Source organism: Panthera tigris, chromosome D1 (assembly GCF_018350195.1).
Source record: "Panthera tigris isolate Pti1 chromosome D1, P.tigris_Pti1_mat1.1, whole genome shotgun sequence".
NCBI classification, from domain to species: Eukaryota; Metazoa; Chordata; class Mammalia; order Carnivora; family Felidae; genus Panthera; species Panthera tigris.
Genome location: NC_056669.1, coordinates 66514973 through 66541078, shown reverse-complemented (window position 1 = coordinate 66541078; position 26106 = coordinate 66514973). Strand labels below are relative to the sequence as shown.

The 26106-nt window shown below is 40.6% G+C and overlaps 2 protein-coding genes across 7 annotated transcripts in view; one reads left to right on the top strand and one right to left on the bottom strand.

Moving 5' to 3' along the window:
* Window positions 1-18581, top strand: part of RNF141 (ring finger protein 141) — a 32350-nt gene extending 13769 nt beyond the window's left edge. For 3 of the 5 annotated variants that reach the window (XM_007083213.3, XM_007083212.3, XM_042959461.1), the window contains 4 exons: window positions 722-830; window positions 2791-2972; window positions 4637-4744; window positions 9924-10284. In XM_007083213.3, the coding sequence (XP_007083275.1) occupies window positions 722-830; window positions 2791-2972; window positions 4637-4744; window positions 9924-10074 (550 nt within the window). In that variant the 3' untranslated portion in view covers window positions 10075-10284. Of the gene's footprint in view, window positions 1-721; window positions 831-2790; window positions 2973-4636; window positions 4745-9923; window positions 10285-13520; window positions 13624-18380 lie in introns of those variants that run through there. The other 2 variants (XM_042959462.1, XM_042959463.1) reach the window with 2 other exon arrangements.
* AMPD3 (adenosine monophosphate deaminase 3) overlaps window positions 14155-26106 on the bottom strand; it is a 42338-nt gene continuing 30386 nt past the window's right edge. The window contains exons 10-15 of one of the 2 annotated variants that reach the window (XM_042959460.1): window positions 25397-25523; window positions 22530-22693; window positions 21277-21397; window positions 19934-20107; window positions 18071-18181; window positions 14155-14445 (exon numbers count right to left, since the gene is read on the bottom strand). In XM_042959460.1, coding sequence (XP_042815394.1) covers window positions 14419-14445; window positions 18071-18181; window positions 19934-20107; window positions 21277-21397; window positions 22530-22693; window positions 25397-25523 — 724 coding nt within the window. In that variant the 3' untranslated portion in view covers window positions 14155-14418. Of the gene's footprint in view, window positions 14446-15276; window positions 17038-18070; window positions 18182-19933; window positions 20108-21276; window positions 21398-22529; window positions 22694-25396; window positions 25524-26106 lie in introns of those variants that run through there. The other variant, XM_007083208.3, reaches the window with a different exon arrangement.

Below are 26106 nucleotides of genomic sequence, written 5' to 3'. Positions count from 1 at the left end.
TGCTAAAGGAAGATAGCAAAGCTGTATTTAAGGTGTCTCAAATCGTTTGCTTGATCCAGTCCCAAATTTAAAAAAAAAAAAATTTTTTTTTTTCAAAGAGCTGTGTGTTGCTTAAATTAGGGCTCAACCAAGAGCAAGATTTTTTTCTCACACTTTATACATCTGAGGCAGTAGTCAAAATGCAGGTGGCTCATTCAGTTAAGCATCCAACTCTTGGTTTTGGCTCAGGTCATGACCTCACAGTTCATGAGATAGAGCCCTGCATTCTGCTCCACGCTGACAGCATGGAGCCTGCTTGGGATTCATATTCTCTCTCTCTCTCTCTCTCTCTCTCTCCCAAAATACATAAATAAACATAAGGAAAAATAATGTGGCTAAATGAAACCAGCTAAACTTTTTCTTTAAGTACCTTATTTCTTAGATGTGTTTTTTTCTAGACATCTTTGTTAGACATTAAAAAACCATTGAGATATGACATAAAAAGATCTATTATTCTGTCAGCGATGCTGTTGACGTTAAAAACTTAGTTGTATGTTTATAATCAAAACATTCTCTTTCCCTGTGTTTTAAGAATCTAATTATTACAATCATTATTGTTACTTGTCTCTGTATTTTCTTCAGATTTTCTTCTGTTTTAAAGGGTTTCTTGAATCTGGTTTCATAGCTCCATTATTTTATAAGACTTTTCATAAAATTAACAAATGTGTTTGTCTCTTTTCAGAACTGCTAAAATGGTTTCTGGCCAGGGAAAACATCTTGTTTTTGAGGTACTCCCTCGGTCTGATTCCTCTGCCTTATGGAAAATGGTTGTACGGGTGATCTGTACCAAGGTGAGGACAACAGAGACTTCAAGCTCTGAACTTAAATTCTTTTGGTGGTTAGAGCCACACTTAATCATGTAATACAGTATAGTAGAATTACATATTAATAACTTGCTAATTTTTTTTGGTTAAAATTACAAGGTTTTATTTTAAGGCAACTCATTTTCATCAAAGCAGTTTGCAATTTTTTTATTTTTTTTTAAATTTTCTAGTTCTCTTTGCTGAGGCATAATAGAAACCTTGTCATTTTTTTAACTTTTTTTTAAATTTAAATTTTATTAACATACAGTGCAGTATTGGTTTCAGGAATAGAATTTAGTGATTCATGACTTACATACGACCCCCAATGCTCATCACAACAAGTGCCCTCCTTAAACTTTTTTTTTTTTTAAGATTTATTTATTTTTGAGAGGGAAGGAGAGAGAGAGAGAGAGAGAGAGAGAGAAAAGAGAGAGGAGGGGCAGAGAGAGAGGGAGACACAGAATCTGAATTAGACTCCAGGCTCTGGGTTGTCAGCAGAGTCTAACGCGGGGCTTGAACTCACAAACCATGAGATCATGACCTGAGCCGAAGCCGGATGCTCAACCGACTGAGCCACCCAGGCACTCCTCATATTTCTTAATCTTAAGCGACTGAAACACAATTGTGCTATAACCTTTGTATTTACAAAAAGACCTTGTCTTGACTGTTACTACCATGATTATCCTCAAATAATATTTAATTCATTATAAAAGCTAATCTAAATGATGTTTAAATGAAATATTTTATGGAAATAATATTAGAAAAATTAATGGGTTAATTAAAATTATGGACTACAATGGCTATTAAGAAACTTCATGAGGGGCACCTGGGGGCTCAGTCAGTTAAGTATCTGACTATTGGTTTTGGCTCAGGTCATGATCTCACAGTTTGTAAGTTCTGGCCCTGCCTCAGGCTCTGTGCTGTCAGTACAGAGCCGTCTTGGGATTCTCTTTCTCTCCCTCTCTCTCTGGCCCTCCCCTGCTTGTACTCTCGGTCTTTCTCTGTCTCTTTCAAAATAAATAAATAAACTTTAAAAAAGGAACTTCATGAATTGTATTGTTTTTATCCATCCGAGCCTGCTTGGGATTCTCTTTCTTTTCATCTGCCCCCCTCTGTCTCTCTCAAAATAAATAAATAAACTTTAAAATAATAATAATAAAAGAATGTAAGCGAGGGTGGGGAGAGGTACAATCTGTAGGCCACTGGTTCCACTTTATACTAAATGAGTTTTTTTGCCAAAACAAAATAGCCTTCTGGGAAGAATTCAACCACTTTTTCTTAGGATTTACTTTAGTGTAATTTTCTTTCTTTAGTTTGGAAGTTTTAGTGTAAAATAGAACTTAAGATATTCAAGAAAGCAGTTGGTTGTTTCAGTTATAGTAGAATGGCATGTGGTTGTTGGATTCAAATAAATCTTTTAGTTAAGAAATTCGTTAAGAAGTTAAAAAGAATTGTCAATACTGGTCTCTGAAATTCATTTTTTAGGTCTGGGAAAGTCATCTGACATCATCAACTCTAAACAGGGTGATGCCTACAGGGTTATTTTGAGTATCAAATGAGATACATGTGTGCAAGTACTTTGACTTCCATAAATGTAGGAGACATGACATTTATTATTCATTTGCTCAGACATTCTTTTTCTCTCTTGTTAGGTAGTTTGCAAACCTTGAAAAATTTTACTTCCTAGGATGTTTGACTAAATATCTGTTCCCCCCTCTTGGGAAAAATGATTAGAGAAGGGGGATGGATTGAATAGGTGATGAGGATTAAGGAGGGCACTTGCTGTGATGAGTACCAGGTGATGTATGTAAGTGATGAATCACTAAATTCTACACCTGAAACTAATATTACACTGCATGTTAACTAACTGGAATTTAAATAAAAACTTGAAAAAAAAATTGGTCAAAGAAATTATGAACTTTTTTTTTCATTTTCTTTGTATTTGTAGATTAACAAAAGCACTGGCATTGTGGAAGCATCACGGATCATGAATTTGTACCAGTTTATTCAGCTTTATAAAGACATCACAAGTCAAGCATCAGGAGTATTGGCAATGAGCTCCACCTCTGAAGACCCTGATGAAAACTCATCATCTGTAACATCATGTCAGGCTAGTCTTTGGATGGGAAGGTATACAGTACATAAGTACCATGTTTCTCTTCTTTTCCAATATGCAAGCTGCTGAAATCTCAGTAATATTTGCTGGTGCTCTTTGTGATATCTTAAATCACATTACTTCTTATCTCAGCTGATCAGTTTTTGGATGTCTGTGCTTCATGACATTGTTAAGTGCCAAATTATAGAAAAATTAAAGTGACTCACACCAGGTAATGCTTCTATCAACCCAGTTTCCATGAATGCACTCTCCACTCTATATGCTTGCATTTAATGACAAAGGATATTAATATCTCTCTTATAACAGGAAGAAATGAAGTCAGCCAGAGTTTTCTTTGATGGAATTTGTTTACTCAGGCCTAATATATTATTGTTCTATTTAAACTTTCTTTTCCTTCTCTATAATGCTTTTTGCATGTGAACACTCCCACCTGTTGCCATTTGACAACCATGACCATAATTTAAATTTGTAAATGCCTCATTGGAAAAAGTCTTTGGTGGATCCAGACATGTTGACATCCTGTCTTATTGTCATACTGAATAGACAGTGAAAATCTGTATTGACAGTGTCTTTTACCTTAAATTAAGAGTATGTTTAGCAAGAATTTCTCTTTTATTGGTTCTTTTACAGTTGCATTTTCTGGTCTATTCTTAACCAACTGGTTTCCAAATACTATATTGTAGTAAAATTGTTATTTCCTTTTATCATTTGTTGTTTATAGGATTGTTTGGTTTTCTAGGTTTGGGCTGTACAAATATTACTGAAATGCCAAGTGAATTTTAGAGCATGACTGGCAATGTTTAGGCTTTTCTTTTCTGTATTTTGTTGTTGCTGTTGTTTTAATGTTTATTCATTTTGGGAGAGACAGACACAAAATGAGTGAGCAGGGAAGAGGCAAAGACAAGGGGAGAGAGAGAATCCCAAGCAGGTTCTGAGCTGGCAGGAGCCTGACACGGGGCTCAATCCCATGAACTGTGAGATCATGACCTGAGCTGAAATAGTCAGATACTTAACTGACTGAGCCACCCAGGCATCCCAACAAGGTCCATAATTTAAAGAGCTTTGTATCCTACATGGCAAATAAATCTTCTGTCAGTCGAATTCATTTATGTAAATGTGATATAATTGAAAGGACCTAATATGGGGGCCTCTGTATGGCCCAGTCCAACCTTGACTCAGGTCACGATCTTCCGGTTCATGAGTTTGAGCCCTACCCCCACATAGGGCTCTGAGCTGACAGCGTGGAACCTGGAGACTGCTTCAGATTCTGTGTCTCCCTCTCTCTATGCCCCTCCCCCCCTCGTGCACAAGCGCACGCACGCGCGCTCTCTCTCTCTCAAAAATAAACATTAAAAAAAAATTTAAAAACAAAAGGGCCTATTATTTTCAGAAAGACCTGAGTATTTCCAGTTTTAGTTTATGTATTCTTTTTGATCATCACAGTGTTCATCTATTATCCAGTCTTTCTTTATGAAATTTGTCCCTCTTAGTACTTCTTCCCTAATGTTTGCTGTCCCTAAAAGTGATGTTAATTTAGTCTTATTTTGCCTGAGTCATGTTTTGCTTCATGCTGAGGGCACACAGATGCTGATAATGCGTTCTAAGGCACTGGAGACAAAGTTTAAAGCACAATGACAGCAGAGAATATTGTTGCTCTAGCTCCGTTTTCACACTGCAGGGTGAAGCAGCTGACTGACGAGGAGGAGTGTTGTATCTGTATGGATGGTCGAGCTGACCTCATCCTGCCTTGTGCTCACAGCTTTTGTCAGAAGTGCATTGATAAATGGTAAGTTATCTGCTGCCTTCAAGGGATGGGCACAGATCAAATGGAAAAGTACATGAATAAACTTCAAAGGATACAATAATAGTGTAGTTAAGTGTAAAAGATTTTGTTCTTTAGTACTTTGGATTGTATAACATGCTTCCTCTTCTGGTTAAAAACATTTTTATACTTTAACTTTATGAAATGTGGCAGTGTATCTTAATTTTGGCATTTTACTTTTGCTGTAAGATTTGTGCCTGACTTGAGTCTAGAATCACAAGCTTCCCTTTTTCTTCATTTTTGTCCTCATTTCTGTATTTTGCCTCTATATATGATTAAAAGGAATAATATGAATCCTTGAATATTAGATTATTGGACCTGGAGAGAACTTTAGAGATCAGCTAGTCAAGCACGTTATTTTACAAAATAAAAATCAAGCATTTAGGTGACTTTATAACTGACATACAATAAACTACATATATTTAAAGTACAGTTTGGTGTTTTGACATATATACACCCATAAAAAATGTCATCACAATGAACAAATTTATCCTCCCCAAATCACCCCAAAAGTTATTTTGTGCCCCACTGTAAAGTCTCTTTCCCAACACTTCCAGTCCCCAGACAACCACTAATCTGCTTTTAGTCATTATAAAATAATTTGGATTTTCTAGAATCTTTTTAAATGAAATTATATAACATGCACTCTTTTTTTCTTCATTCAATAGAATTATTTTCAGATTTATCCATGTTATAGCATGCTATCAGTAGTCCCCCCCCCCCAACTTTTTTTCTGAGTAGTGTTCATTGTATGGTATACCACAGTTTACTTATCTATTCACCCATTATGGACATTGGATTGCTTCCAATTTTTAGGTATTGCAAATGAAGCTGCTATATGTATTTGTAGACAAGTCTTTTTATGGACATGTATTTTGGGTGTCTCTTGGTTAAATACCTAGAAGTAGAATAGCTAGATCATATGGTGGGTATATGTTTAACCTTTTAAAGAAACTGCCTCCTGTTTCCCAAAAGTGGTTGTACCATTTTGCACTGCCACCAGCAGTGTATGACAATTCTAGTTGCTCCACAACATTGCCAGTACTTAGTATGGTCAGTTTTGTTTTTGTTTTTGTTTTTCGTTTTTTTGTTTTTTTAATTCCAGTGTTGTTAACATCAGTGTTATGTTAGTTTCAGCTGTATAATATAGTGATTCAGCAGTTCCATATATTAGTGCTCATCAAAAGAAGTGTATTTTTAATCCCCTTCACCTGTTTTACCCATCCCCCTACTCTCCTCCCCTCTGGTAAGTATGGTCAGTCCTTTTATTTTAGCCATTCTAACAGATGTGTAGTGGTATCTCATTGCAGTTTTAGTTTGCGTTTCCCTACTGATTGATGATGTTGAGCATCTTTTTATATGTTAATTTACCACCTGTCTGTCTTTGGTGAAGTGCCCACACACATCTTTTGCCTATTTCTTTATTGGGTTGTTTTGGTATTAAGTTTTAGAGTTCTTTCTATATTATGAATACATATCAGATATTTGACTTGAAAATATTTTCTCCCACTTTGTGATTTGCCTTTTCATTCTCTTAAGAATGTCTTTGATAGAGTAGAAGTTTTTAATTTTGATGAGGTCCAATTATCAGTTTGTTATTTAAGCATAGTGATTTTAGTGTCATATCTAAGAAATCTGTCTAACCTAAAGTGACAAGGATTTTCCTCTGTTCTTTTGGAAGCTCTATAATTTTAGGTTTTACATTTATATCTATGATCCGTTTTGAGTTAATTTTTTGTATATGATGTGAGGTATTGATCAAAATTCTTTTCTTGCCTATGGCTATCTAGTTGCTTCAGCACATTTTACTGAAAAGACTATCTTTCCTTCACTAATTGCCCCTTCACCTTTATTGTAAATCATTTGTTTAAATACACATGGGTCTATTTCTGGATTCTCTTCTGTTCCATTGATCTGTTTATTTCATAACAATACCACACTACCTTGATTAATGTAGCTTTGAGTCTTAAAATCAGGGAATGTTAGTCCTCCAACTTTGTTCTTCCTTGTCAAAGTTGTTTTGCCTATTCTAGTTCTTTTGCATTTCAAAATGAGTTTTAGAGTCAACTGTCAATTTCTTCAAAACAGCTATAAGGATTTTGGTTAAAATTGCATTAAATAAATAGACTGATTTGGCAAGTGTTGACTTCTTAACAACATTAAGTCTTCTAGTCCACAATCACAGTGTATTTCTCCATTTATTCAGCTCTTTCACTTGTCTCATCAATTTTTGTAGTTTTCAGTATTATAAATCTTTGATAGATTTATCTCTAATTATTTTGTATTTTAGGCTATTTTAAGAGTATTTTTTATTTCAATTTCTGATCATTTGTTGCTAGTATATAAAACTGCAATAGATTTTTGTGTATTAATCCTTTATCCTACAACCTTACTAAACCCATTTATTAGTTCTGATAGCTTTTTTGTAGATTCCATAGAACGTTCTTGAGTGTCTGAACATCGTTTTTCAAAGATATTTTTTCTGGGTATAGAATTCTAGACTAATACTATTTTTTCTTTCAGGACTTTAATGATGTTGCTCTCGCTCCACCCTCATTTTTCTTGCATTGTTTCCTATGAGAAATATGCTATCATTCTTATCTTTGTTTCCTCTGTAGATAATATGCCTTTTTTTCCTCTGGCTGCTTTTAAGGGTTTTTTTTTTTATCATTGATTTGAGAAGTTTGATTATGATATGCCTTCTAGTAGTTTTCTTCACGTTCCTTGTGCTTAGTGTTCACTGAATTCCTTGGATTTGTAGGTTTATTGCATCATCAATTTTGGAAAATTTTCAGCCATTATTTTCTTAAATATATTTTTGTTCTCACTCTTCTCCTAGGACTCAAGTTACACATATATTAGACCACTTAAAGTTGTCCCACAGCTCACTGTTGCTCTTTTCCTTTTAAAAATCATTTTCTCTATGTTTTCATTTTGGAGAGTTAACATTGCTAGATCTTTTCAAATTTGTCAATCTTTTTTTTTGGCAATGTCTAATTTGTCAGTAATCCCATCCAGTGTATTTTTTATTGCAGACATTATAGTTTTCATGTCAAGAAGTTTGAGTTTTTAAAATATCTTCCATATCTTGGGGCGCCTGGGTGGCACAGTCAGTTGAGCGTCCAACTTCGGCTCAGGTCATGATCTCACTCCCCGTGATGTCGGGCCCCACATCGGGTTCTGTGCTGACAGCTCAGAATTCTGGGTCTCCCTCTCTCTTTCCGCACCACCCCTCCCCCCCCCCACCTTGCTCATGCTCTGTCTCTCTCTCTGTCAAAAATAAATAAACATTAAAAAAATGTTTTTAATATCTTCTATCTCTCTACTTCAAATGTTTGGTCTTTCCTCTAGTGTTTTTAATACATAGAATATGATTGTTATAACCATTAATTTTCTTTCCCTGCTAATTCTAACATCTGTGTCTGCTCTGGATTGGTTTTGATTGATTTTTCCTCTTCATTTGGGCTTGTATTTTTCTGCTTCTTTTTATGCCTGGTAGTTCTTGACTGGGTGCCAGACACTGTGATTTTTACCTTTTTGGGTACTGGATATTTTTGTATTCCTATAAATATCCTTGAGCTTTGTTCTGGAATATAGTTACTTAGAACAGTTTGATCCTTTTGGGTCTTGCTTTTATGATTTGTTAGGCAGGACCAGAGCAGTGTTTAGTTGAGAGCTAATTATGTCCCACTAATGAGGCCTTCAGGGGACCCTTCAGAGTACTCTGCTCAATGCTCCATGAGTTACGAGGTTTTCCAGTCTGTCTGGTGAAAGCAGGCAATATCCCAGGCCCTGTGTGAATTTTGGGTAGTGTTCCTTCACATTCTTTTGGGTGATTCCTGAGCCTCACATGCACACACTGATCATAACTCTGCTGAATATATCCTAAGGAGACCTTCAGTAGATTCCAGAATTCTCCCTTTGTGTAACTTTCTGCAGTTAAGTACTTCAGTACTCTGCCCTGTGAACTCTAGCTGCCTTGGCCTCCCAAGAGTCTCAGCTGTGTCTCTTCAACTCAGAGAGTCTGCCAGGCTCCATCTGGGTTTCTCCTGCTTGCTCTACAGCCTGAAGGCTCTCAAGACAATAAGCTGGGGCAATTATAGGGCTCACCTTCTTTGCTTCTCATCCCCAGGGATTATTGTCCTGTGTTATCTGATGATGTCCAGTGTTGAAAGCCTTGTTTCATGTATTTTTCCAGTGTTTTCATTGTTTTAAGTGGGAAGATAAATCTGGTCCCTATTGGCCAGAAACAGAAGTTGACTCTTAAAATTGAGACTTTTGTGCACAGAAGAGAACACATTATTATCTTATAAAATATCTCTGAGGAACCAGAAATGAATCTGAATAATATATGCCAGCTCTAGCTTTCACATAGTTTTTGGAACAGATTTCTAAATTTTTGCACAAAAGCCAAAGAGCAATTGATATAATTTAATTACTTTGGTCTCAGATTTCACTGAGAAATGAGGAGAAAAACATTTTCCCTGCATGACATGTTTCTGGCTCAAATGTGGTATTTTTGAAATTTCCAAAATAATATTTGTCAAGGCAGAAAAATCCCTGTGGAAAACATAATCTCATTTAAGTGATCATATATGTTTTTTCCCTGTCAGAAAAATTATTCTACATGTAAGTTTCATCTTCTGTTTTAAACCTTGAATGCTTCCATCCCCCTAACTGTATCTTTTACAGTTTGTAGCTGTAAAAGATAGGGGAAAACTTAAATGTCCTTCTGTGGGAGATGAGTTAAGTGAATTATGGCCTGTCCACACAGTGTATGTTTAAAAAGAACAGACAGCTCTAACATGTACTAACACAGAATGGCCTATAAGATATATTGACAAGTAAAAAAAAAAAAAAAAAGATATATTGACAAGTAAAAAAAGCAGTAATGTATATATACACACAAGCTTAATCATGTGTAGTCTATCTCTAGAAGAATATATAAGAAACTGGTAACAGTAGTTGCCCCTGAGGATAAGAATTAAAGATTGGAGTGGGAAGGAGAGATTTATTTTTTACTGTATACTTTTATGCTGTTTACTTTTTTTTTAAACCATGTACATGGATTACTTTTCAAACACACCTATTTTTTTTTTAAAGAATTAAAAACAAACTGTTCTTTATTTGACTTCTCTGATAGGAGTGATCGACACAGGAATTGCCCTATTTGTCGCCTACAGATGACTGGAGCAAATGAATCTTGGGTGGTGTCAGATGCACCCACTGAAGATGATATGGCTAACTATATTCTTAACATGGCTGATGAGGCAGGCCAGCCCCTTATACCATGACCTTGGGGTGAAGGTCTTCTGTTGCTATTACAAGCTGCAAACACTTTGGTCATGGGGGAAGAATGCAGGGATATTGTGGCACAGACGCAGAGATATCAATTTTCCCTACCCTCTTATTTTCGCTGTTCTGACAGTTTGTCCCATTTCTTTTGATAAACTTGCTATGTCTTCCATTTATAGTAAACTAAAATTTGCTACTGTTTTAGACCATATTTTTCTATTATTTATCTGTTCTAATATATATTAGAACTAATTGCTCTTGAATCCTTTGCTGAAGTAACAGCAACATTTCCAGAGACTTCTGAAACACTATTTTTCAGGGCAGGAGTATTCTGGGATCTATTTAGTTAGGTTTAAAATAAACTTTGAATGTTAAAAAGTGTAGCCATCTGAGAGAAAATTTGAAGTGACTGAAAATGTAGAGTATATCAAAGTGCAGGTTACTACTTTAGTCTTTCTGCTGGAATCTAAGGAGTGTGTATGCCCCCTTGTGGTTAATTATTGCTCCTTTAATAATTTTTACTTGAAACGATCCACAATTATTTCATAACTGTAGCAATGTGTTTTGGAACTACATGTTTTTTACTTAAAAGTCTTTTTTTTTTTCCATGCTGTGTAATTTGGGTGAGGACTATAAAGCTGGGCGTGACTTCGCCTTGTAAATGGATTTCTGCTGGGGAATCTTCTTGGCTGATCTGGAAATGCTTTCCCATAGTTGGAAAACTGTTCTAAATAGCTTTTGATAATGCTCTTGCATCTTGGAGTTTCAGAAGGAAATTTTTCTTCTTCACAGATCCTGAATTTTGTATTTCCAAATTATGGTAAATCATTCAATATTGGTTCATGGTGCCTTTATTTTCTTAACTTGAAGGCATCTTTCTGAAGTCTCAAAGTCTTTAAATTTCTTATGTCATTAAGTGAGAAGAACATAGGGTACAGCCTTTTAAACGTGTACCATGAACACCTCTGAAAATCAGGAGATAATTTGGTTTTCTACTGTTTCACTGTACTTCCTTTGAAATACTCAGAGAGTATAGTCATAATGGAATTATGATTTTTAGTGACACTTCATTTTTCAAAAATTTTGCTTATAAAGTAAACTTTTTGTTTTATGTTAAGCATTAACATATTAGCATATAATAAAACTAGAACCTGATGTCTCCTTTAAAAGATACATTAACATTCCATGTAACTTTTTTGACTTATTATGCATAATTGCAAATATTACTATTTTCCAAAATACCAAAGTACACAATTTAAGTTGCTGCTTAATGATGGCAGAATTTTTGGATTTTGGGATTTTTTAAACTATTTTTTAAAGTTTATTTATTTATTTTGAGAGAGAGAGCAAGCAGGGGAGGGGCAGAGAGACAGAGAGAGAGAGAAAATCCCAAACAGGCTCTGTGCTGTCAGTACAGAGCCTGACACAGGCCCAAACCCACAAACTGCGAGATCATGACCTGAGCCAAGATCAAGAGTCAGACACTTAACCAACTGAACCACCTGGGTGCCCCTGGATATCAGGATTTTAATAGGCATGCAAATTAAATAATTCATTTCCCTCCCAAAAATGTCTGACCAAAGATAGCTTGATTTTACCCCCAAAATATTGATAACTAATTGGTTGACATTCATGATGGAGACAGCCCAGGACCAAAGAGCTAAACACCACTGTGGAGCACGAGGGGCTCTATCATATCCACCTGGCAATGTGCTTGATGGTTTGTGTGACCTTGAGAAAGTCCCTGCTGCTGGTTTGTAGGTTCCTACGTTAGAAACTGAGATGTTATCTGTGCTTTTTACACTTTATTTTAGCAGTAGAACTTTTTTTCCCCCCAGGTAAAATCTTACTCAGAACCCCTACACATACATGCTATATACCCACACACACTACCCCTCTATATAAAAGTCATATTTTATTAATATAAATTTCCTTATATAACTATATACCACAATAAATATTATAAAGTCAACCAATAAAAACATGTATTAATGCATTGGTGGTATCCAGGATATTCGAATTTATTTAGTAATGTAGTTGTATGATGGGAGTTATTTTTTAAATGAATTTTTTTTAATGTTTGTTTATTTTTGAGGGAGAGAGAGACAATGCGAGCAGGGGAGGGGCAGAGAGAGAGGGAGACACAGAATCTGAAGCAGGCTCCAGGCTTTGAGCTGTCAGCACAGAACCTGACGTGGGGCTCAAACTCACAAACCACGAGATCATGACCTGAGCCAAAATCAGACACTTAACCGACTGAGCCACCCAGGACCCCCCCGCCCCCACCAAAAATTTTTTAATTCAAGTCAGATTTGTAGAACCCTGAATCTCCTCCCCAAAGTCTTAGTATCCCATGGGACAGATTTTGAAAACCTTGGGATAGATGATCTCTGAGATCTTTTCCAGCTCTAAGATTTTAAATTGTCCTTTTGGATTAGACTTGCTGAGTCTAACTCAGATTGCCTAATTGAAGAATGTTTCTGAAAATGAACAAAGTTGCTTTACATGTTTTTGGAACTTTCCAGATATAGCCAATGATCTTATCCCCCAGAATCCTTCACCTTTCAAGGAATTATTTAACAGTAAGCCCAACGACCTGATATTGCCCAAACCTTTTTACTTTCCAATATGAGCTCCAAGACACTAACTGATCTACTGTGAAGTAGAAAGTTCTTAGTTTTTGTTAGTCTTATTAAATCAATGAGCACAGGTTTTTGCCTACTGCATTAACTGGGTGATAATTCTTTAGATGTGAATGTTAGGTAGGTTCTACTATTATAACTAATCATAAAAGTTGTAAATTTGTTTCATGGATAAAATGTACACTTTTTGTATTCTGTACAGCTTTGTCTTTTTTAAATATGAAGTACTTAAATGCACTTACTATGATAGGAAATAAATGTGTGCCTTCTAGGATTTGTGAAATGTTTTCATGAACTCTAAGGAATTTGTTTTAGAACTTAAAATGTTTTCCCTATCCTAACTCAGTAACAAAGAGTTTACTCATATTGTGATGCTGTAGAACTTTAGTTTGAGAAAATGTATTTGACTACGTACTGAATTTAGAAGTTGAGAATAATAGTATCTGCTTTATTCTTAGGACAAACTGATATATTGTGCAATAAATAATCTTTAGCAAGTAAATTTTAGCTAAGTGAAGAGACTCTTTTCTTACGTAGTTTCACATTCTTCTATACTAAATGTTTATATTCCTTAGAGGACTATTTTGTATTGTGCTCTGGGGAGTTGTGATGTTTGCGTCCTATGTTTTAAAATTCATTTCAAATTGAACTCAACTTCCTTATACCTAATCTATATCTGGGTAATAAGGCTGCTTGAAATTATCTTTTGTTTCTGTGATTAACAGTGGAAAGTTGGATTCATTAAAAGGCAGTCCAAAGAATTTGCATTTTTAACTGTTTTTTTTTTTTTTTTCTTTCTTAAGTCAAGCTTACTTTGTCTATTGAGGAATAAGAAAACTGCTTGGAGATTAGGGAAGTCAGCTGATCACTCCCATTTATGATGGGCAGCACAATGACAATATAATATACATATCAGACAACAGATTTTCATTTGTTCTCATGTCTTATTTACCCTGTTGGACAGGAAAAAGATAAAATACTCCACCCTACAGTGGTTTTTTGTGGTTCTTGTAAAATCATTTCCAAAGTTAAAGAGTATAATTAGAAAAGCATGTTAGAATCTTAGTGCTGAGAAGAGGAAAGCCATTTATAAGAAGGAATGGCAGTTTATATTTCAATTTACTGATGTACAACATCCTGGAGAAGTACACGTTTTGGTACCAAAAGACATAAGCCTCCTCAGAGATACATTTTGATAATCTTGCAACTGTTTATAGTCTTACTCTCTGGCATCCTCGATCTTTCTGATAAAATACTTATTTAAAGGTTGAGGATTTTTAAATTTCCAAGCAACTATGTTTTTCTGATTAGTATTCCTTTCATTGTAGTTAGTTACCCTTGTTCTTTATAACAGTCATAGTTCAGGTATTGTGTGCTTAGGTGTATTACCAATCTATCTCCTTCAATCGTGTGTATAAATTCAAAAAAAGATGAATATTCCAGTGGAGGACTCAGAAACTAGTAAAGAGAAAGCCAGAGAGATGTGCTTTCAACTCTGCTTTAATTCAAGATAAAAGGAAGTAAAGGCCCAGGACTCACCTTGGTACATACCAACCCAGGAGCTGTGATTGGTTTTCATGTGGCAAAGAGCAATGTTATTGATCATCTCCACAATGCAGTTTGGAGTGACACATACATGAACTTGAGGCTTTTATAGCAAGGGATAACCTGCTTCGAAATTTGTTCTTTTACAAACATGGGCTAGTATACAATAGCCTTTGATTCCACCTGTGAACACAAAAGAAAGTAGGGATTCATCCCCCACCCACCCCACGCCCCTGCAAAAGGCCAAAGCCAATTAGGTACAGTGATGAGATAAAAGAGCAAAGCGCTACCGAAAAAGGTGTCTGGAAAGTTTGCAGGACAGGTAAAATCGAATACATGGTGGCTGAACAGATTAAAGTAATATCCAGGGAAAGGGAACACGTGTGGTTTTACTCAGGAACTGTAACAGGCCAGAAATTAGAGAAAAAAGGTAGCAAAGGTCCACCTTCTGGGTCTAGTGAGCTTCAGTTTAAAATTTTTGAGTATTCATTATAAACGTCATCTATGTCTGAGTCTTAGTAAAAGATAAATTGGTAGTTGTTACTTATAACTTTTCATGATGCCCAATCTTTTTTAAAAATTGTTTTTATTTCAGTATAGTTGACACACAAGGCTACATTAGTTTTGGGTGTACAACATCGTGATTCAACTTCTCTGTATGTTATGCTATGCTCACCACACGTGTAGCTACCATCTGTTACCATACAGTGCTATTACAATATCATTGACTTATTTCCGATGCTGTGCATTTTATTCCTGTGACTTATTCCATAACTGGAAGCTTGTGTCTACCACTCCCCTTCCTGTGTTACCCATGCTCCCACCCCATTCCCTCTGGCAACCATCAGTTCTCTATTTATAGGTCTGATTCTGCTTTTTGTTTCTTCATTTGTTTTGCTTTAAATAGTATTAACTTGAAATAGTTTTAAATTATTGAGACATTTATTTAATAATTAAAAACAAATACTTGGTACAGATAAAATGACAATTAAAAACTGTACAATAATTGCTGAGTTAGGACAAATGTATACAAATGGGGCCTTTTCAAAAATAATGAATGTGTAAGATAAATACTGGGTTTTCAGTTAGTTTCATCATTAGCTGGAAGATAGCATACATGTCTGCCTAATAAAAAGACTACATTTATTGTTCCATATGCTGAGTTAATCGGTAGAGGGGATAAGCATTATAAAGTCACAGGACAAGACCATCTAAAGTCAAATAAGCATCTTCACAGGCAAAAATAGAGTTCTTCTAAGTCTATAATAATTTAGAAAGGCTTGTCATAATCTGCATTTGCCCACAGAAATAGAAAGGTCCTTGAGCAGCTTGTTGCATACTTGGAGCACATATCCTTAAAAAAATTGCCAAAAGAGAAATTCATTCAGTTATTCAATGTACATTTATTGAGCACCTACTATGTACCAGGCACTAGTAACACAGATGAAGAGTACATTGGTAAAGCTTAAATTCAGTTTGGTCTTAAAAATAATTTCTACCTGGTCCCTGGGACCACTTATATCTTCTAAAGAAGTCTGCATGTTAGGTAAGGAAGAAATTTCACCTTAAAAAAATGCACAGGTTACACTGGTAAAATTTAACATCTGTGAGGCCTAATGGAACAGTGGGGAAAAGGACTGGATTAGGAGGAGTAGGGAAAGTAGTTCTGGTCCTATTACTTATTAGCTGTGTGACCTTAAGCAAATTTCACCTCTCTGGCCCTAACTTTTCATAAGTAAAATGGTAATTGGGCTATAGTCAAAATATTAGAACCAAAAGGAACAGGGATCATCTAATCCTATGTTTTCCAAAGTCCGTAGTTCAAATGAAAATATGTAGAAGCCCCAGTGTAAAAGTGATGAAAGAGTTGCTTTGAAGAAAGTGGCATCCAGAACCTCACTCCCCCTGCCCTCCCCCTCCTCCTGAAGTGGTCCAGGATGGGGGGCATTCACAGAACATTTGAGAACTACTCATCTAGTCCAAACCCGTACTTTTCAGATGAGAAAACCAAGACACAGAACAGAAGCGATTGGTTCAATGTGCGTATGTGGCTTCCTAAATAGGAGGGCTAAGTAAAACATTTTAAGAAATACATAAAAAATGCAAATTGTCAAGAAGGAAATTTTCTATTTTAATTCTCTCAAAGTAGTTCCTTTATGAAAGGGAGCTTTGAAATTGATTTTGTTTAAGGCAGCCAGCCAGAGGCTGAAATGAACAACTACCAACTAGCCTGCAGGGTCTATAGAGGATTTTGGCAGAAAACCACACAGACCTCATGTCAGTAGGCACTGGACCTTTCAAGATCCTGGCCCCAACAATGCAAGCACTAGCTGTTTCAAGAGACATATTTGGAAAATTAGGAATGAGTACAGACAAGTGTCCAGCTCCCAGATCCCCAAGGAGGAGTCACCATCTACTACGCAGAAATACTAACAGAAGTGGGCATGTTAGATCTTAAAGTGAACAGTACAACCGAAATCACTAGTCAGAGGCATCCTCTACATGGAGGACAGTCCTAGTTTGGTATCTTGACCACTGTTAATCGCAGCAAACTTGAAATTAAACCAGAAAGTTAAAATGCATTGTCCACTGCTGGACCTATTTGGTCAGAGCTGTGATCTCTTCTGATTTCATGGCATCAGACAGGAAGCTGAGCTCATTGCATAAGGTCTCGTATCGGAACGCCATCCGAATCTGAGCAACATTTGTCTTTCGGATATCATTTCCTTCAGGTCCTTCTTTATAATAATTTTGTCCCAGAAACTTTTGCTTCTCCTGTGGAACCAGAGAAGTACAAATGAAACCATATACCTTAGGTTTATTTTCTATATCCCTACGGCAGCTTTGACATTAGCCACACCAAATCAAACCAGTCCCCTGAAGCTGGTCCTTCACCAGGACATCATTCCCCACAGGGTTCTTAAAAATTCCTGCTGGCCCATGTGCTCGAGCATGTCACCCTGATGCCCACACTCATTCCCTTCATTTCTGACTATGCTTTCCTTGACCACAAGAAAAAGATAAGACCTCCAGGAGCTGCTGGCAATGAAGAAGGCAAGATGAAGGCAAGAAGACTCTCAGTCCCTCCTGAGAGCTGACAGGGACAGTCTTAGGAAGCGGGTCTGCACAATTGAATCATGAACGTTTAGCTCTTCTCTGCATCAGCATCCAATAAGAGCAGCACCGATGCGGCTTCTTACTGTACCAGTGACACCACCCCAGGGAGGTACCCAGGAGCCTAAGACACCACGTAGAGAAATGGTTCTCAACCCTGGCTCCACATCAGAATCACCTAGGGAACTATAAAAAAAATTACCGATGTCCAGGTCCCATCCCTACAATGTTTTACTCAGTGTAGGTACTATTCACTATCGAAAAAATACCGAGTGCCTACTATGTGCCAGGGACTATTCTATGCCCTAGGGGTATAATGCTGAACAAAACCGTCTAATGGAACTTACATTCTGGAAGGAAAGACGGGAAAACACATAACTACATATTACAATGTCAGTAGTAATAAATGTTATGAAGAAAAACAGATTAAAGGGCTGGAGAATGATGGCAAGTGTGTGGCTGTGGTAGAATGGTGATCAGGGAGGGTCTCTCGGAGGAGGTCATGTTTGAGGTGTGAAAGGGTGAAAGAGCAGCCTTGAAAATTCAGGGGTCTCCCCTAGAGTTTCAGCGTTCACCCTGCTTGTCATCCTCACGGATCTCAGAGCCTAGAAAGTGCCTAACATGCAGCAGGCACCCATTGTATGTGTGTTGAAGGGACAAGAGGGACAGAAGGCAGTGCCATCACACACCATACCTGATGGGAGAGGCCACTCTGCAGCACGCTGTTCCTGGCGATTTCACACAGGTCACACGTGCTCAGCTTCCACACTTGAGCGGCAATTGCATATTCTTCCATAAGTGCTTCCTAGATCCGCCCCCCCAAAAAGCAAATATATGAGATGGTAGGATATCCATTTCAATCCTTCACATATTCCCAAAGCTAGAAACATCAGACAGACATTGCAGATCTAATTTTTCTTTAATGTCTGCCACCTGGAAAACCAAACAACATTCCCACCCCCTTAAATTATGAACTTGTAAGATCATCTTTGGTGAATTCTCAGGTTTCCAAAGAGATATGTCAAAGAACCCCTCCACGTTGATTTGTTGGCCAGCACATGTTTGAAGCCCTGTGAAGTCATGCGGATGCCAGCCTCTGTTCCACTGCGACAATCACCCTGGGCGTGTACATGTTTAGTACCTGCTTTGTAGCTTTTCTTTTTATTTAACATCACTTTCTTAAGATTGCCCCAAAATAAAAGTGAATCTGAATAAAGTATTAAGAGCAAAGCTGGAACGTTAAATAAGAATAAGAAATTACCAAGTAGTGAGACAGTAATCCCAAAAGGATTTGGGTTTGAGCTGTGCTTTCTGCCTTACCTCCTAGGATGTGAAATGTCTACCATCGATCATAAGCTCTCCCATTACTGCTCGGACACCCCCACTGCCTCTGTAACCTAGAGCAGCAGTTCTCAAAATGTGATCCAAGGTCCTGAAGGCCTTTTGAAAGGTCATCCCTCTTCCAACTATGTACCTTTGTGAGGCAAGATTTTCTTCATATACTTTGATAAAAAACAAGGCATCACAACCGATTGCTTTTGGACAATATGACTAGTTTCCATAAAAATTGCTATTTATGTTAACATTTGGTAGGTTTGTTAATGTTACTTTTTAAGTTTATGTATTTATTTTGGGAGACGGAGAATGAGCAGGGGAGGGGGAGAGAGAGAGAGAGAGAGAGAGAGAGAGAGAGAGAGAATATCCCAAGCAGGCTCCACACTGTCTGTGCAGAGCCCAATGCAGGGCTCAATCCCACGAATGGTGAGACCATGGTCTGAGCTGAAATCAAGAGTTAGATGCTTAACCAACTGAGCCACCCCCAGACACACACAACCTTGTTAATGTTAGTTTTAAATGAGTTAATATTTTTCAATTTCAAATTAGTTTCTAACACACTTAAATATCACTAGATATAGCTTATGTAATCAACAGCTTTCCGAGGGCCTTTAATTCTTAAAGCTTATAAAGGGGTCCTGAGACCAAAAGCTTGGAGAGCCTGTCCTAGACAACTCGGGCACTTCTGTTTTTACTAATCAATGGCTGGTCCCCATGCATGATATTGCCTTTCCCTTCCTCTTTCCTGGCCCTACAGATCCAGAGTAGAATAATAATAATTAATAATAATAATAATAATAATAGTATTAAAATGTTAACTAACATTTTGAATACATGCTATATTCAGACACTCTGTTAGACTCTGGTTCATTATCTTAATGGATCCTCACAATAAAGCAGAGGTAGACATAGAGACAATTTCATCCCTATTTTACAGATGAAGAGGAATAAGATAGAGATCAAGTAACTTTACCAACATCATGGAGATAGTAAATGCCAAAGAAAGGGAAAATGGAGAAGGCAAAAAAATAAAATTGTGCCTTCATGGGTTCAAGGACTCCAAAGACAGGGCTCCTGGAAGAAACACTTTTTGCTCCCCAGGAGCTTATCTCTTGCCTTCACTGGGCACCAACCCCACCCCAAAAGCAGAACTGAGTGTGTGCTCCAGTGTGTGCCGTTGGGAGGGCAGACCAGGGCTGGCTGGGGCACCTAACATCCTCACCTTTGTATAGTGGAACTGCATGGGGTCGTCAGTGGAGAGAGAAACATGGAGTCCCTTGTGCAGGAATTCCCTCAGAGGGTTTTTGGAATATTCAAGGAACAGACTGTTGTTGCTAAGAGGAGACATGGCAATGGGGATCTGAGCAAGGTAGTAGAGATACTGCAACACCGGACTCTGCAAAAGAACCACCAAACTCAGGTGACAAGGGCCAGAGAAGGGAGGGAAGGAGCATTCATCAGTGGAAACCAGGTCCGGCTAGTGTCTGTGTAACAGAGCTCCCTGAAGCCAACAGACCCAGATCCCCACCTCCCCTTCCCCACCTCTATGTTCATCTGATACATCACATGCCCCTCTCCTCCTGGGCTGCCCTCCACCTACTGTTGGGTGCTCGCCCTCTTGGCTCCAGACAAGGCACAGCTCAGGGCAAGAAGGCAGCTGCAAGGCTCCAAACTGACCCCAGGCTACATACTCTGCTCCCCTCCCCCAGGTACTGCCCCCAGTGGGTCAGCCCAGGAGATGCTGGGCTTTTGTTATGTTGCTTTGACCACAAACACCCAGGATGAGTCTGTAAACATTCTGGCTCCTCGGAGATGGGAAGGGGCAGACCTGACTGGGCTAGAGTGGTTTTCTGATGTAACACCCTCCGCCCACGGAATTGTGACACACAATTAGACCTCCCCAGGACACAAGAGGCACCAGAGGAGCTTGAGCAAACATCTTTCTTATGGAAGTGATCCAAAATATGGAGAAGACCAAATGGGCAGAGTTCGTGGTTGTATTATTTACACAAGCAAAAATTTGATAGACTCTGTCGAATAATCAGAGACTAGCTGAATCAATTATAGACCATCCAAGTGGTGGGCCATCCTTCCAACAGCCTTTAGGATGAGGAGCATAAATGTTGCAGCACAGAAAAATGCTTGTTATATAAAGTTAAAGGACAAAGTAGAACCAAAACAAAACAAAATCTGTGCTCATTATAAGCACATTCGAAATCTGCTCTGGTAAAAAAAAAAAAGATGAGAATTAGAAATCCCAAAAAGCTAATAATGGCTATTTCTTTTAAAGTAATTGCAATAATGTTTGTTTTTTCCATTTCTCCATCTTTTGGAAGATCCAAATTGCAATATGTTTGATTATATTCTTTTCATAATTAAATATGATAAATATGAAACCAAGATGACTACAGACAGCCCAACCCAGAAAAAGGCGCCAGCCTTTTAACGTCACTGGCCAGAGCCTCCCAGAGGGCAGACAGGAGCCCAATCGATCCCACTCCTCCCCAGGGGAGCCCATGGCAGGACCATCATTGCAGGGCAGGTTTCCGTGAGTGGTCTGGTTACCTTCTTGAGGAGTAGCCCATGGGAAATGTTGTCAGCAGTCAGGAACGCAGACACCAGGTGGGTGATGGAGCCAGACTCTCCACAGTGAGGCCGGAACAAGAAAGTGCTCAGGCCTCGTTCCCTGCAGAAGTGAGGCTCTTAGTCAGTAAGGACCCCTGGTCCACTGTACGTAGGGCCGCACAGGCCTGGGGCATGTACTCCTAGCTCAGGACCTACTCCAGGGAAGACAGTCACCCGTGGGAGAGTCAACACAGCTGACACAGGGCACTCTGGAAACTACCACCCCACCCTCCAAAATACAGAGAGCCAGGTCCAGTGATCTTCAGAACCAAAAGATGCCATCTCTGGGGAACAGAAAGGGGACCTAGTGGTAGAAAGAGAACTTGCTGTGTCCCCGTCCACTACTGACCTTCCCCTCTTTACCAGGTCTTGTAGCCTAGATTCACAGACCTTCAGAGCAGCAAAGGCCATGTGAAACCATGGAGTCCAACCACTTTGTCATAAAAATGGGCAAACCCAGAGGGCGGAGTCAGGCATTCAAAACCCCTGGGCAGGTCAGCTAGAGCTAGAACTTAAGCCCCTCCCTCCAGCAGCTCAGCCTGGACTGCCCCACCCCAACACCAGGCCATCTCCTCTCAATCATGGTCCATCCGAAACCTCCACAGGCTGCACTGGCTTAGGCTGAGCTAGAGAGGCCCCATGGCCCAGCAGGGGCAGGAGGGAGGCTAGACTTGCAAGGGGGTGGGGATGAACAGCTCAGTGTCTGCTGCTCTGGGCACCCAACTCCCGCCTTACGTGCCCTGGGTGTGTGAGCACTGGTGGGAGCCTGTGCAGATAGGATAGTGATGTGAGCTCCACGAGGGCGTGGATTTAGTCTACTTTGTTCTCTGTTAGATGTCTAGTGCCTGGGACAGTGCCTGTCACATACAATAATTGGTTGCATGGATAGATGCATGTGTGCACACTATTGGTGCGGTGGAAAGAACATGCGTGTGTGTTGGCATGTCCCATGTCTGTATCATATCAGGGATGAACAGATACACGCATAGCTCTTGGTGGGTATATGTATGCACACGTGTGTGTATGGGCATAAAGTCTGGCTGTGTTGTACGATCATGTCTGCGGCATAGCAGCATGCCTGCATGTGTGCACGGCTCTGTGAATACTGTGACCTGTGTTGTGTGCTGGGGCATGACCCCGGGTGTGAGGTGTGAGGGCACACAGACGTGTGTGCAGGGGCTGGGCTCACCCACCTGCGGAGGTTGTTGAGCACCATGATGTTGGCATACATGTAGTACAGGTAGTAGCTGTAGGGCGGGTTCTGCTCACTGGTCCAGATGTCTGGGTTGGGGCTCTTGTCTGAGAACATGTGGTCGCTGTGCTTGGATTCATCATCCACGCTGTCAAACCCTGTCACCTGGGCAGGAGGAGGGGTCCTGCATCAAGCTGAGGCAGATGAGCTGCCAAAGGCCTTGGGGGCCAAGCCTCCCAGGTTCATCCGTCAGCTGGGGACCCCATAGCCTAACTGAGGCCACATTCCTCCCAGGGATCGGAAGTGGGGACGATGCCATAACCTGTCCCTCTGTGGCTTCTAAAAGTAGCCAGAAGGCCAGACTGGAGAGTGCGAAGCCCTAGTGTGGTAGTGGTGATGGTAAGAGGGGAAACTCAGACTGGACCAGCCACACCCACCACCCATCCCTCTGCTGTGCCAAGGAGAAGGCCAACACTGCAGGGTAGCTAGCAGAAATTGCCATCAGCAGCAGTGACAACAGCTGTGAGGGGGAATAGGACAGGCCAACTATACAGCAGGCCCTATGCACTTACCACACATCAGCTAATATAACACTCAGATCCACCCTGTGAGGGAAGGCTTGACTATGAACAAACCAGACCCAAAACGCTTAGGGAGCTTGCCCATGCAAGACAACCAGTCTCTGAACCTAAATGGACTCTGGGTCTGGTCTCTGGGGCTGTGAGTGGAGGATGCCCCTGGGATGTACCAGGTGAGGCCACAGGAAACCAGTCTCAGTGCCTCACAAACAGGTCAAGGTGGGCCCCATCCAGGAGGGCCCCTTGGAGGGTGAGCTGTGGTTCCCAGGAGGGAGGTGCTCTGTCCCCCAACTCCTCCCTGGGAACTTCCCTCTGAGCTTCCTGTCTTTCCACAGTAGCTGCACCTCAGCTGAGACCCAAATTTTGCCCCTGGAGGCACCACCCTGGTCACTGGCTGCCTGGTCACCTGCTCCCAGCCCCTAACCAAACATGTACCTACAGAAGATACAGCCTCTCGGCCAGCACAAAGGAGCAGTTCTGCTAACGCATCTCCCCCACTTTTACTCAGCCGCAACAGCACTTTGGAAGGAGCCTCTGAATGACTCCACCTTGCTCCACAACTGACCCAAACTGGGGAGTCCTGGCCAGGTCTGCCAGCCTCTGCCATTCCTATATGGGCAGTAGGTGCCCAGAGGAGCAAGGGACCATGAGGGTCTTTGCGGAATCTTCCCTGTCATAGAAACACGTGTCAAAAGCAATGACATGGCTGCCACCACAGCTCCCAGCATGGTCTGGATGGGTCTGGGGGCCAGGGAGGCCCTTGAGCCCTGCTCTGTACTCACTAGCCCTGTGCCTTACCTGAACTCTCCAGGGCCTGACATGGAGGTAACAACAGTCCCTCTTCTCAGCTTTGTATTCAACAGATGGAGGGCCTCAAGCACAAAATATGTCCAATCCCCAACTTCTCCTCCTCCCCAAGCGTGCTTTTCCCCCACTTCTAGTGACCTCTGAAGGCACAGGGTCCACTCTCCCACAAAGCCAGGCACTGGGGAAGCACCCTAGATTCTTCCCTCGGGCTCACCTTCAGGCTTTGCCCAGGTCCTGTCGATGCTGCAACCATGCCCACTGCATGCCCAGAAGCCCTGGCCTGCCATCTGCATATGCCTCACTTTTCCTACTTGGGAGGCACTACAGCATGAGGGTAATAACACCTGCTGGGGAATCAGACACCTGGATATGAATTCCAGTTCTACCACTTTTGAGCCTCATGTGATTTCCTCATATGTAGATTGGAGCAAGTAGCTTCACTGGGCTGAATTAAATGAGACAGTCCGTGGAAGCATTAACAGTGCTTCATACAGCAAGCATGTAATAATTCTGCCCAGCATGAACACCAACAAAATGACATGGAGTCAGGTAATCATGAAGCCGAAGCAAAACCATGTCATGGTGTGGATCACTGGGCAGGCAGCAAACACTCAATAACTGTGAGCTGTTCTGCTGGTGCAAGTCCCCGGCATCTGTCTCTACTGCTGGAGCAGGCCCCCTGGCTCTCATCTTGCCCCTTTCCCCCCACCTTTAGCTACCATCTGTTCCCGGCCTTTCTCCATACAACAGTCAGCATGGTGTTTGTCTAAAACATAAATTCAATGACGTCCTTCAGCCTGCCCAAACATTTCCTAGCAGCCCCCTACACACACACAGAGAGACTCCATCACCCCTTCCCATGCCCCCAGCTCTCCAGAACCTTCCCTGCCTCCCTCCCTGTCGGACCCCCAGAACCTCCATGGGGTACTGAACTTGCTTCTCACTGTCTACAGCCATCTCCATTCTGGGAACCCAGAGGGAGGGATCAGGTCCTGCCCCACTTATACCCTTTCTGGTTAACTTCTCCTCTATCCCTTCTTCCCCTCTCCCATAACTAGCCAGATAAATGCATGTTGTCGGGCTTGTGTACTCAACCAGACAAGACGTGAGGACCACTGTTATGAGGTAAAAGCAAGAGCACTGATTGTCTGCATTTCTAAAGACCTGGGGGTGCTGCTGGGCACTTCTGGGGACAGAATCCAGTCTTTCCAGAACCACCCAGCCAGGAACCGACTCTTCAGTCTTTCCCCACTGCTGTCTTCCTGGCACCCTATCCACATCCCAGGGCTGCCCCTGAGGAGAAGGGGACTTCCGCTACCTGGAGCAAACTCATTATTTTGGAAATTCAGTTTCTTGGGATCGGCCACCCCTGCCTGGGGCACAGAGTGACAGGATCTGAGAAGGGAAGCCTGACCCAACCCACTTGGAATTTTCTCTTCCCTTTACCACTGGGCACATCACCTGAAGCACCACCCACACTTACATATTTGAGGAAAAGATGAAGCTCTCGGTGATCCTGGGGGTTGATTGTGGCCTCAAAAAGGGGCAGGAAGATATTCTCCAGCATCTTCCCAAAGCTTGGCAGCAGATTCTTTGACCTAAATATGTCACTGGGGGGAAGCAGAGACTTGCTGATTAAAGTGAACCTACCAGCCCTGTTGGTCTGTGGGAGAGCAACCCCATCGCTTCCTCAGGCCACTTGTGTTTCCATCTAAACACCCGGAGTAGAGTCAGAGATGTGGCTTGAACACAGGTCCTTCCCCTCCTCTCCAACTCCCAGCAAGTTCTGCAATGCTAGGCATTGGTCAACGCTCACCCATGCCCATCAGAGAGCTTTTCCAAGCTAGAGGCCATGCTGGAGTGGGGTGCTGGGACTCAGGCTGACCAAAGGTCTGAGAGATGAGTTCTCAAATTTCTTGGTTCTCAAATTTCTCCTCCACTGAGTTGAGTTCCCTTAAACCATATATCCCAGCCCACGCAGGGACCATGAGCCCCACATTGGCCAGATGGAAGAGGACAGTGGTCATCTGAGTCCTAGCCATGGAAATCCAGTGCCAGCAACGCCACCATCAAGTTACTCATACCCAGGGGCTCACGCAAAAGGATAATCCACCCCCAAACCCCATTGAGAAGATGGGTAGTAGTTCCTGCTAGGTTTTGCATGGGCTTGTTCTTCAAAGAATGAGTTTAAGT